General features: G+C 33.2%; 1 protein-coding gene across 13 annotated transcripts in view; it reads left to right on the top strand.

Moving 5' to 3' along the window:
- The window catches only part of OSBPL6 (oxysterol binding protein like 6), a 277,275-nt gene that overhangs the window by 173,351 nt on the left and 89,987 nt on the right, over positions 1-13,937 (top strand). For 10 of the 13 annotated variants that reach the window (XM_074215615.1, XM_074215622.1, XM_074215613.1 and 7 more), the window contains one exon: positions 13,563-13,655. The exons of 1 other annotated variant lie outside the window; for it this stretch is intronic. In XM_074215615.1, the coding sequence (XP_074071716.1) occupies positions 13,563-13,655 (93 nt within the window). Of the gene's footprint in view, positions 1-1,334; positions 3,083-13,562; positions 13,656-13,937 lie in introns of those variants that run through there. 2 more of the 13 variants (XM_074215619.1, XM_074215624.1) reach the window with 2 other exon arrangements.

The following is a 13,937-nucleotide window of genomic DNA, read 5'->3' as shown; positions in this document are numbered from 1 at the left end:
TATTTTCTGATAAGTGAAGCTGTTAAGTACTGATGATAGAAAATAAGCTATGTCTCCTATGTTCCTAAATTTAAAGTTGCCATAAAAGTTGAAAGGTTGTTTTTCATTTGTCTTAAACCAATTGAGTCTAGCCTATATAGTGATGTTGTTTGTCCTTTGTTCTTGAAGAAGACCATGACATTAGAGAAGTGATGACTATATGGGAATTGGATTTGAGTGAGGGGGGCTGTGCTAAGTCACCAGCCTCACTTTCTCCTCTGGAGCCATCTGGTCTGTTGGTCGGATAAGGATCAGGACAACTGGAGAAGGACCTGGATGGGAGGCAGTCAGGGTTAAGTGATTTGCCCAAGAACACACAGGTTTTAAGTATAGTGTTTGAGTTCACATTTGAACTCAGGTCCTCCTGACTCTTGGGTTGAGACATAATCCACTGCACCATCTAACTGCCCTCTAGAGAGTAATCATGTGGATCATGTGGTATGATCTGAGATCTTAAGTTAGGAGACATCCTTATCTATTCTAAGTCTTAACCCTGTCACTCATTAATTGTATGATCTTAGGCATGCCAATTATCCCCCTGTTTGATTTCTTTGTCTGTAAACTGAAAAGGTTTTAGGCTAAGAATATTTAAAGTTCCTTGGACACCCTAATTTGCTCAGATATTTCTGGGTTGAAAGGAGACTCAAGTAATATTTCTTGCTAAGAAGAGTTATCAAGAGATCAGATCACATTTCAACAATATCCATTAGATTCATCAAAATCCTTTAAAGACAAGGGAGGGCTTTGCTTGGTTACTCATATTTTTCTGTCATAGATTTCTTTTATCTACTTTATGAGATTGTTCACTTTCTTCATTTTAATGAAACCTAGTAGGTCCATAATATAAAGAATCATTCTGCCTTCTGTATAACTATCTTATTTTATTTAAGGCAATGAGGTTAAGTGACTTGCCCAAGGTCACACAGATAAACAATCACTAAGTATCTGAGGTTGGATTTGAACTCAGGTTCTTCTGACTCCAGGGCCGATGCTCTATCCACAGTACCACTTAGCTGCTCTGTATAATTTTTAAGTGATTTTTTTTAATCATTTGAATATTATTTAGTTTTTACCAACTATATGCAAAAAATTTTAACATTTGGGTTTTTTTTATTATTTTCAGTTACAAATTCTCTCCCTTTTTCCCTTCCCTGCCTCCCTCAGAAGGCAAACAATTTGATTTAAAATATATATGTGAGGGGCAGCTAGGTGGCTCAGTAGATAGAGAACCAGCCCTGGAGTCAGGAGTACCTGAGTTCAAATCTGGCCTCAGACACTTAATAATTACCTAGCTGTGTGGCCTTGGGCAAGCCACTTTACCCCATTGCCTAGCAAAAACCTAAAATGTATATATAACTTTAAAGGAAACAGTAAATGTTTCTTTTCCAGACCTTGTTCCTATCCCTCTACCCCAAATGAAAACATTTCACATGTTTTTATAAGCTAATCTCTTTTTCCTTCCTAATTTCTTCTGCTGTACCTTGCTTAGAGCTACAGTACCATTTATAGGATCGTAGATATAGAATTGGGAGGAACCTCTGAGGCCGTCTACTCCCCTGGTGTACATAAATATGAGATGACTGGAAATAAGGGAGAATAGATGACTTGCCCAAGGTCATAAGGCAATGATTAAGCAGAGGTTGGATTTGAAACCATGTCCTTTGACCTCAGAACTACTCTTCTTTCTTTTACACCACACTCCTGATAGCCTTCTCTATCAAGTGAACTTGGGTAATTTATATTCACTATGGACATTTGCTTTCTCAACAATTTTGTTTCTGCAATAGAGGTGATAGAACTGGTTGCTAATATTATGGGATTGGCAGAGTAACAGTGCAATGTTGACTCATTTTTTTTCCTGAAAGTGCAGGAGGGACTATGATAGGCAACCTCTGATACATCACATGTGGGAGTGCTGCAGAGTTTTGCCTTGTGTTTCTGTCCTTGAGAAAGGATGGTTCAGGACCCTGGGATATACTGGAGTCTATGCTATAGTCCTTTGGGTGGCACAATTGTCCAAGGACTGACTATCCTTGAATTTTCAGAATCTTATCATATCTTTTCCCAGAATAAAGCTGGCTGACTAAATCTTAACTCTTGCAAAATGGATGACAATTTTTTTTTATTGGGGAACTAATGTTAAGACTAGGCAAAAAGGTAATACTTGCTTTTAGCTGATCATTTATTATTTATACTTACAATCTTTTTTTCTATTAATTCCTTATATTAGATTTGCACAAGTTAAAGAGGTATGAAGTTCCTTTAACTTGTTTCTATAATATGATTTCATGAGTTTTTGGCATGATTTTGGCCCTTTTTCTTTAAACATTGTTTCTAAGTATAAGGAAAGAATACCATTGGCTAAAGAACCAACTTTTTTGGAATAAGGAAAGAAAAGGTTTGGATATTTCTGACTTATTTTAAAAAGGTGGGTTTTTTTGGTTTGCATTATTTCCACACTCTTCCAATTTATACTCTAAAAATTCCTCAGGTCGGGGGGAGGGGGAGGAGAACAACACTAGCAGAACAAAACTAGACAATTTTTACCTTATTCTCAAAGGTATACAATTATCTCAAATAATTGCAAAATCTGCTATTTTTTAAGAGATGAGCTTCTAGTGAAGTCATTATGTGTGAAACATTCCTTAAAGCCCCTTTCTAACCTTCGAAATGAAGTGAAAAATAAGTAAATAAATGATGGGACTGCCAAACTAAGAAAACCTGTTTAACATATTTATTTCCTCTTGGACTTTCATCCTTTCTACCCAGAAACCCTCTCTTTGAGAGTCATGTTCTTAGCTACATTGAGCAATTTTGCTCTTAAGTTTCTCATTGTCTGCTTGTTTGCCCCACAACTTTACTATAAAGCAAAAGTGTTGGCAGATTTCCACTTGGTGATGACAAGGCATTGAGATCAGCATACTACAACCTGGTAGGAGCAAGATTTGCAAGATTAAAAGGATCTTGTAAAATGTTTTCTAGAACATTGTCTTCAAAGTGAACATGCATCTCTTCCCTCTCTATGGGGGGAAGGAAATGGCACGTGAGTACTCTTTAATTTCAGGCAGGTTTGTTCAGCCATCCTTGGAATTAGTCAGCTTTCATCAATTTGGGGAGACTAGATATCAAAGGTGGGGTCTTAATTATTTCTGTTTTCTAAGAGATTTGATGTTTCCTAATTTTTACAATGATGTATCACAAAAGGCACTAAGTACCTTTTATGATGGAAAATCAATATAAATCAGGAATTCTTAATCTAGGGTGTAGGATGAGCTTGAGTTTCGTAAACTTTGTTTTGATACTTGGATTTCAATATGACCGTTTTCTTTTGTAATCCCATGTATTTTATATTGTACTTTTTAAAACATTCTTAGAAGGAATCCATAGACTGCCAGAGAGGTCCCTGACACATCAAAGGTCAAGAAACATAATTTTTCTTTGTTACTTATTATTGTTTCCATGTATCTAAGGCTAAAAGCAAATATGATACCTGTAAAATATTTATTAAAAATTTGGAATACTAGAGCAATGAAGTGGTATTAAATGACCTTTTTTTTACTGTAAGTATATACAATTATAGATGAAAACTTACTAATTGTATTGAGTGACATCAAGATAAAATATGCCTATTATTTTAAAAAAGAGTTGCCCATAATCTGGGACTGTTAAACTAATTCAGAGGCAAGCCACTACATTTAATAAAAGGATGGAAAATAGGAACTTGAAAAGAGGGAGTGGAGGGAGATTTGAGCCTGGAGAAGAAGAGGCGAAAAGATTGCTTATATGAAGTGTAACTATTGATAACATAACGGACTTAAATTCATTATAAAGAAACTTTTCCCATGGATTTTACTACTTGAAAACAGATTATATGAAGGTTTGGGGCTATATGGGTCCAGGTGTCTTCCTGTTGATTATTATTTGGTTTGATGTCACCTATCTTATTTTATGGACAGCTAAGTGGCACAGTAGAGAAAGAGCACAACCCTGGAGTTAGAAAGACCTAAATTCAAATCTGGTCTCAAATGTTAGCTGTGTTACCCTGGGCAATTCACTTTACCCTATTTACCTTAGCTTTCTCATCTATAAAACAAACTGAAGAAAGTAATAGCTAACAACTTCAGTATCTTTGCCAAGAAAACCACAAAAGGAGTCATAAAGAGTCAGACTCAACTGAATAACAACAAACTTTGAATTATTTCTTTAAACTAGAAGAAACCAGAAGAAAAAGATGAATTGAAGTTTCACATAAAAGTTGTTTGGTTTTTGTTTGTTTTTTTACTGTTGGTGAGGGTGTTTTTAAGCAAGAGTATAATATATACCTTAGGAAGATTATTTTGGCAATTGTGTTGAGAATGGGTCAAAGGGGGAAGACTCCTGAAGCAGGGGAACCAATTAGAAAGTTGTTAAAATAGTCTAGATGAGAAGTGATAAGGACCTAGACTAGAATGGTGAGCATGTGAGTGTCAAGGATAAAAGCACCAGATGTTATGAGATTTGACAACTAATTGTTTATATAGAGAATGAAAAGAAGAATGAGTTTAAGGATAACTATTGCTGTGAACAAGTTTTTCCCTCCCATACTTGTGTCTCCACATGTCTTAAGATAGCCAGTAATCCAATATAGTTCATGCAAGCATGATCATGATACATTTATTTCTACATTAGTCATGGCATTCAATTTTTATAAAATTTGAGTTCCAAATTTTCTCCCTCCTCTCTAAGATGGTAAACAATTTGATATTATTAATTTGATTAATTAAATTATAATTATATAATTATATATAAATTATATATTTTAATAATTATATTTGTGGTAAATTATAATTAATTTGATTATTAAAATGTGATATCATATAAAGTATTTCATATGAGCTATGTTGTAAAATAGAATAAATGGAAAAAATGAAATTAGTAATGCTTTGATCTGAATTCAAATTCCGTAAATTATTTCTCTGGATCTGTAGCATTGTCCATTGCTAGTTTTTTAGAATTGTCTCAGGTCACAGTATTGCTGAGAGGAATTAAATCCTCTCACAATATTGATATTACTGTCTACAATGCTCTCCTGGTTCTACTCACTCAGAATCAGTTCGTGTAAGTCTTTCCAGGTTTTTCTGAAATTCACTTACTTATCATTTCTTATTGCATCACAATCATCTATCACATTTTTTCCTATAATTCCCCAATTGTTGGGCATTCTTTCAATTTTTTAATTCTTTGTCGCCAAAAAAGAGATACTATAAATATTTTTGTACATATAGGTCTCTTTCCCTTTTAAAGTTCTGATTTTGAAAAGGAAGAAGAGAGACAAAATATAGCTAAGGTTAGACAAATATATAATGCATATTGAAACATTATACATTATAAAAGACATTCAAGATATTAGTCTATTCTCTAAAAGAGACTTGAACCGGATTATGTCCAAGTTCCCTACCATTTCTAACAGTTTTAGTCTGAGAGATGTACAGAGATACATAGACTTATAGATGAGCATCTTCATTCTGACACATTTTATTAGGATATTTCTGTTAAAAACTTAAATAGTCATAAATTAGAATAATAATTCAGCCTGGGTTGCATGGAATTCAGAAGAGGCAATGTATGAATTGCTTTCTTATGCCAGACTTATTTATGTTTACTCTTTAATTTTTATTAACATCTTTTGTTTTTTAATGTCACCTTTAGTTTTAAATATAGCCCTCCTCCCTTTCACACACCCAGAGGACAAAAGATAATGACAAAAGATTACAAAAGAGGAAGGTGTTTTTTTAAAAATAGTTTAATCTATAACATATATTAGATTGTTTTGTTGTCTTGGAGAGGGACAAGGAGGGAGAAAAATTTGGAACTCAAATTCTTCTAAAAAATGAATACTGAACATTTTTTAAATATTTAAAGAGTGAAAGTTTTTAAAATCTTTACATGTAATTAAAAAATAAAATATTGTTCTTTTAAAAAAAAGCAGTTTTGCAAAATTAATTCAACATATCAAGTAAAGATTCAAATTTAGTAATATTTACTGAGGACTTCCACTATGCAAAATACCAGATTTAGCATTCATGAGAATACAAAAGAACAAGAAGAAAGTGCATCTATTTTAAGAAGCTTATGGTCTAGTTGGGGAGAATGAAGTCACGTATGTGAATCACCTGAAAAACTAATTTGCATAGTAATAAGACAGTGACAGACTATAATAAAAGTACAGTAATGCAGTATACAAAAATCTAATTTATTCTATTAGAAGGCATGGAATGGATATGTAAAAACAATAGGCAAGAATCATTAAAATTTTCTGAAAGCAGGAGAAATTTGAGTTGGTTTTGAAGTAAATGAAGAATATAGATTTGTGGAGAGGAAGGAGGAGTATCCTAGGAGAATGAAATGGTATGAAATTGATTTACCTGAGTGTCATCAGGGAAGTGGCAAGGTCAGTGAACACAGTTTGTTTAAGGGGAGGAATGAAGTTGATCATAAGTAAAGTGGTAGAAGGCTTTGAGTCACTTAAATTTGATATATTTGATGTTGATGAACAATATAATCTAAGCAATTAGTATATCAGTGGAATAAAGTACTAAATGATATTTCATGTCTACTGAACCTTGTTATTCATTCTTTGAACTTCTCTATTCTTTGCCAGACAACTTTCTGTGAACTCATGTATGGATGATTATTTCTCCTATAAAGCGAGACTTTTGAGAGCAAAGTTTTCATTTTCTATTTGCAACTATAGTGTTTAGTATAAAACAAGTGTATAATAAATGTTTTTTTATTCACTCATGAGAGTATGTGGTAACTGTCCTACTGGATGCTACCCTCAGATGTATTCACCTTGAATATCACAATGATTTTTGTTCTTTTTTTTTTAACCATGTACCATATATGTGTTTTTAGTTGATTCAGACCAGTTTACTCCCCTCAAATGCGCTCTTAGATCCTTGAAAGCAGGATTACTGCCTTCTTGTTTGTAACCACACTCTCATAATGAATTCTATACAGAAGAGGACTTTGATAAATATTATTGAATTTGAGTTTTTACCCAGGTGATGTGTTAATATTGCTAAACTGGTTTTCTCTGTTACAAGGGATAATTCTCTGTGGAGGGGGAAAGAAAAAGTTATATTTGGAAATGAAAGTAATGTAAAAACAAAAGACAAATTACTTTCATTTCCAAATATAGATTATAAAATAGATGATATATAATCTTTATATGTGTATATATATATATATATATATATATATATATATATATATATATATATATATATATATACAAACCAAAGTCAGAAGGGGGGGGTGGAAGGGAGAAAAATCTGGAACTCAAAATATCACATAAAGGGGATTAGGTCTTGTTGGAAAGAGGTCATTTCATTATTAGAGAATTGATGATTAACAATTTCTTCTGACTTCATCAACATTTATTTCTCACCATTTTAATAAACTGTCTTAGAAACTGGGGGAGATACTAAAAGAAATAATGCGTAAGTCTGATGAGTCTCATTTGTCAACCAAAAAGAACTCTCTGGGAAAAACCATTTTATTTTTTTTTTCCTTTGCCATATTAAGTTCCATTTAAATAGTCTTTTAAAAATTATCTGGTATATCTGAGATTTTTACTACTACTAGATTTATCAAGTAGGCAGTCAGATATTCCACATAAATTAATTAATAAGAGCTTACCAGTTAGACAAGATACCTGCTGAAAGAAGTTTCCACCAAATCAGTAAGGTGAAACAAAATCTTATTTAATGAATAAGAATCATAAAGTTTCACAAAAGTTGAAATTAGACTACTTTATAACCCTTTTGCCTTTGTCTCTTATGTATGTCTGCTTTTCTTGCAACTGTCTCCTTTTCTGTCCTGCCTCATTTATTTTTGTAAATATTCTTCATAGCTTTTTTTTTTCCTCTATCTCTTGTGACTACCTCCCTTGTGTATCTATCTCTGATCTCTCTCTGATTTTCTGCTTAGAGGACATAGTTAGGAAAATAGGACATATTAAGGCCTTTTATCTGAGTAGTTTTAAGGAGGCATATAGAATTAGCAAAGTTATATTTGAATGGAAAATAATGCAACATTTCCTTAACTAACCACATCTATGGGGAACCTAGCTATTTGGGCCATGGAGTCATAATTAAAAGAATACCATCTGCCTGACATAAAAAGAGCATGTCCCTCTTATAGTAACAGCAATCAGAAAAGAAGAGATAACTTATGTAAGACTAACTTTGCAAACCCAAACTTAGGATCATCTCCTCTAAACCTCTCATACTGAGAGCAGAAAGGCTAAAAAAAAAGCAGAAAGGCTAAAAAAAAAACCCCCAAAAAGGAGTAATGGCAAATATTTTAGCCCAAGTCCTCTGACACCAATCTAGTGGACATCTAATGTTATAGACTGCAAAATAATTTTCATTGAATTAATTGGAGAAAAAAAATCACCAGAAGTGTCTGTGACAATATTGTTTGAATTCTTTGTCTGTAGCTTCATACTACATTAATACTGATGAATCAATTTCCCTAAATATCTATGATGAATGGAATTCCATGCCCAAATAAAGTTTTGTTTTGCAAATAAATTGGGAGTTAGTAGTTATTTATTTTATAATCTATATTAATAACTTAACTTCATCTCGTGCTTTGTTGATGATCCATTAATCCATTAGATGGATCTAAAGGTCATTATGATATCCATTTATAGTTAGTGTAGGAGGAAAGGGAAGGTCAGGATGATTCAAAGCCCCTCTTGGTTGAGTCAAACCCTGATCACTCCTGACCAGACCTAGTATTTCAATTACTGTACTTACTGTTTCCTTTCTAAATGATTAAGCAAGATATAACTTGGTTCTTATTTTTTTTTTAATGGTCAAAGGTTTTTGTTTTTTTTGCTGCCTGTGGCAAATTGACAGATTTCACTCAATTCTACTGGTTTTTTATTTCAGAATAAAATTAAAGTGAATAAGTACATTGAAGATTAAACAAATTATGAGTTACAGAATCATTGATCTAATAAATACTTTAAGAGACTTAAGAGGCCATTCTAAAAATGAGTAAGTTGAGATTCAGAGAGGTAAAAATAATTTGCCTATTTGTCCATTATTATCTAGGAAGAAACAAGGAACATTGTAATGCAAAAATGATACTTCTTAAATGCCCAACAAATTAAGGGGGGTGATTTTCAAGTTTTCCTCTTTTCTTATTGAAAGTAGTAATTCATAATTCTGTACAGTGGTGGATGTTATAAGAGATGTACCATCAATGTCACATTGCCATGCAAAGTGAGTTTCTCCAATTATTTCCAGTACTCTATTTATTCTTCCTCAGGTGTGTGTCAGTGGACCATCAAACACCTTTTCATGCTTATTTCATGCTTGACTGACTAATGGGATGCCTACTCCTGGCTCCCTTCTTTCTTTGAAAAAGTATTGATATACCTTTTTGAATCATAGAATTTTGGAACTGAAAGGAAGTCATCTACTCCAGCCCTTATTTAGCAGCTGAATAAAGAGTGTCCCCAAGAAGTTAAAGGGCTTTCTCAAGGTAACATAATTAACCTGAGACTTATGTACCCAGGTACATAAATGATGCAGGTCTTATTTCTCCCATTCCAATGAACTTTTTAATCTCTTGAAAAAAGGTAATTTATTCATTTTGTTGTAATTTCTTTATAATTATTCTTCTATTTTTACAACCTCATCATTTCATAAGCCTTTTTCCTCCTTCCCCAACCAACCAACCCAAGTGATCCCTTATATCCTTTATAAAGCCTTAAAAAAAGAGAATGAACACATCAAATGTAAATAGGTAGGCATGATTGTTCAAGGCCTACCCAAGACCTGGGACAAAGACTGGAGCATACATTTTTTCAAACAGCATTAAAAACTAAAAAGGCAGGGAGAAATGAATATGATACCATAAGTTTTTTTGGTACAATATACACCTTTCAGGATTCTAAAAATGTTAGCTCGCTGATAGCAGCTTACATGAAAAAAAAATTTAAGCAGATGATGGCTCATTTGAAAGTAGTATGAATGACAGTGTGTCTGTACCTATTAACTACCCTAGGTGGGTTTTTGATTAAAGATCACTTTTGAAAGCTACATTTCATGACAGTTGAATCTATGATGTAGTTTTGCATTAAGTATTTGTTCCTACTGGTTGGAACCTAATAATTGACAGAGCGAAATTCTAAAACCTATTAACATTCATAGTTTCATATAAGAACTCCTGGTTGTATCATGGATCCAAGAATAATTTAAACTGTTGGTTTTTGAAATGTTTTGTTTACCTTATTGGATTTCACCTAATTGTTTTTTGTGTATATTGTCAATTTTATATTGAAATTTTTGTGCAGATAAGTGTGAATGTTGATTGTAAATATTTATTTGTCATTCTTAAGAATTCAAAATTTCATTCTTTTTCTATTCTTGTAAATTAACCAGATTCTAAGTCTAGGTTTTTAGTCATGTTGGAATGTGCATTATACCGTATCTTGCCAGGGTAGGGTGGGGGTGAGGAAGGGGGTGGACATAGAATGGGAAATTTCTCTTCTTCCTTTATGTAGAACAGTTGGTATTTGTCTGTGAGCTTTGAGTGAAAAGAGTTTGTTAATTTGACCAGTTCCATTCCAGTAACTCTTAAACATATTGATTTGTCACTCCAGAGGTCAAATTCATTTAGCCCATTTGTTATGCATAAATTCATTTTATTGCAGCGCATTATTTCTGTGATTTGACTTGCACATTAAGAGATTTCTTTTCCTTAACCAGTGTCCCAGATTCTTGAGTAATAATCCTCTCTTTCTGCTGTTTTGCTCATGTATAATTTCTTCCCAGATTTTGTTTTTCTAATTCTGTACTCTTTTTCTTGAGGGATTTGCAAAGTGGATGAAGATCTCTTGTTAGGGAAAACAAAATCCAGCCACTCAAAAGAAATTACATTTTCCTAAGGGAAATTGCCCAGAATTCATGCTACTGCAACTTCACCCCATGATGATTAAACCATTTTGACCTGGGGGTCAAAAATGATAGATACAGCTACAGGAAATTTTACAAGGAGAAAAGTTGTTCAAAGAAAGTGTACTTTAAATGCTCTTTTTAAAAAGAGTAGAGTGTATCAAGTGTTGCTTTAACTCGATGATGCTTATTTTCCCTTTCTATTCACTAGTCAGTTTCTGGTTCTCGGTAATGCTGTCTATTATTAGTTTATTAAGTGGTGGTGTTAATAAAAAAAAAAGTTGATTTATTTTAGTCAACTATGTGATTTCAAAAAAAATTACATCCTTATCTTTAAAAAAAAATCAGTCTGAGGTTATTTTTTTCCACTGTGGAAACATACCTTGGTAATAATAAACTAATTCATTAAAAATAGTACTTAATTTCAGATAATAGGCTTAAACGCAATTTTTCAAGATTATGTCCCTTGTTTCAGTGGCCTGTAATTTTCTTTGTTCCTTTCACAATTTCATTCAAATATTTAGATTAAACATTTTCCTGCAACTTTCTCTTAGTGTACTTCTGATACTTAATATTTGAAAAATAGGCTCATTTTTTTTTTTGCCAAAAATTTTCCATTGCTTTGGAGTTACAGTTGGTGGTGCAGATGTTTTGAAAAAGCTTGGGGAAAACTGTAGATTAAATTAAAATTATGTTCAATAGATATAATTAAACATGTCAGGTGTGTTTTTCCTCTCTCCATGTTTCCTCTGGGATAGATACCATGCTAATATTCTGCATCTTGGGGAGAGGGGAATCCACATCTACCTTTAAGTTCCATGTTTCAGTTCGACTTATTTTGGCTAAGGGATATCCTTCAAATTCCAGGTTCTTCTGACAAATATTAATCTAGCTTTTAAGAGCAGTTTTCTCCTTTGCAATCACATAAAGGTTCAAAGAGGCATGTCACTCCCTGATGCTCATTTGCTTTAGGCTTACTTAAGTAACATCTGGTGGAGTTTGTCATTCCAAGTAAGGCTATCCTCCTAGGAGTGAGTATCTCTTGTTAAAAAGAATAGGAGCTCTTAGCTGAAGAGAAGGTTTTGTTACCTTTGGAGTGAAAACAGCATTTCCTAATATACTACCCTCAAGACTGAGTAGACTTGAACTAATTTTTATTTTGTTTGTATCCTTGTTAAATATAAGGATAAATTTAAACTTCTATTTACTATTCCCATTTTATTAAACTATCTGAATGAAAAATATCATCCAATTAGAAGTAATTAATATTTTTGCAGACTTCCAAGGCCACTATTGTTCCCATTGTTTTTTGACTGATTTTCCTTGTAATTTTTGTTGCATAACAAAATAGTATGATGCATAAGAAATCTGAAACTTTATCAATTCCTGAAGAAAAGAAGTTCCAAACTGATGTGATGTTTTCTTTTCTTCTTCTTCTTCTTCTTCTTCTTATTATTATTATTATTATTATTATTATTATTATTAGTAGTAGTAGTAGTAGTAGTAGTAGTAGTAGTAGTAGTAACAGTAATGTTATTGTTACTGAATTAATGATAATGGTGCCATCTCTTTTTTTGGATGGCTTATTAAAATATTTCTTCTTTTTAATTTTTCCTTTGGTTATTATAAATTTATATCTTTATTCTTTTCTGGGTAGCTCAGGGGTACAATCAAGTGTTGGAAATGGAGTTAATTAGATCTATGAACTGGGTGACTTTGGATAGGTCACTTAAACTCTTTCTGACTCAGTTTCTTTATATGTAAAATGGAGATAATTATTGTACCTTGCTCACAATGCTATAGTGACGATTAATTGAAATTATTTGTTATGTGCTTTATCCATTTGTTCATGTGTCATTATCCATTTATTCCTCAGAAAGCTTTGTAGACACTCCTAATCTCCCTTGGTTTAGTTATTTTTATACTGGACCCAGAGATGTATTGGATGAACACCAGCTCATACTAGTTCAAGAAAGTGATAGTTCAATTTTCAGTGTGAGCATTCTCACCTTAGAAATGCAAAAAAAAAAAGTTACAAATCTTGTCTTGGTTTGTTGTTTTGTTTTTTGACTAGACAAAAGAAAGTGATGGAAAAAAAATTTTAATTGGACAAAATGAGCTTAAATGTGTGTCATAGGCACATTTTTTTCACTGTCTGAAAGACAGTGGTAAAACATTTTCTAGTAGCTGCTTGGGCTAGGTAGAAACAGATCCATACATTTCTGGGCCAAATTATTTCCAGGAATTATAACTTAGTACTGGTTGTTAGGTCATTTCTGTTTTAGCAAATTTGAAGTGAAGTCAGCTTGATGATACGGGCATCACTGCAGCATCACAGTAGAAGTACAGCCTAAGTCAGTCAAAGAGAAAAGACATGATCCTTCTTGGATATATTGGGTGGTTGATGCTGCCACCTCAGATCTGTTGCAGGATATATCACATTTTAAATCTTTTATCTTTTTTTTCCCTTGTGCCTTCGTGATTGTGCATTTATTCTGTTATTTCTAATCTATAGAACGCACATCAGAGACTGATCCCTTAACCTTCACTTTGCTCTCACTTTGTTTTTAGAGTGTCCACATTTTAGAGAGGAATGCTTCTACTGGTAATGAGCCATCTGCAAGCAGGCAGTTGCTAGAAACTGAATCTGTCTCACTCTCTAAGGTCAGTGAGGGACCATGGTTGTATCTGAAGCATGCATGTTTGGGTATTGTTCAAAAGGCATGGAACTAAGCAAGCAATGAAGCCCAAGTCAAGAACAGCTTGCCACCTCCACCTAGCTCAGTGCCAGGGGGTATGATGCTCTGAATGATAGGACACAGTAGAGACCAAGGGCGGGGGGTGGGAGGGTGGGGGTGGGGTGGGAGGTTGAGATTTGTAAAGTTATGATACAAGCTCCAGGTTTTGTTTTGTCTAAAGAAAATAATAGCAGTAGACAATTATGAC

This window comes from Macrotis lagotis, chromosome 1, assembly GCF_037893015.1.
Source record: "Macrotis lagotis isolate mMagLag1 chromosome 1, bilby.v1.9.chrom.fasta, whole genome shotgun sequence".
NCBI lineage: Eukaryota > Metazoa > Chordata > Mammalia > Peramelemorphia > Peramelidae > Macrotis > Macrotis lagotis.
This window is presented reverse-complemented; position numbering and strand designations above follow the sequence as displayed.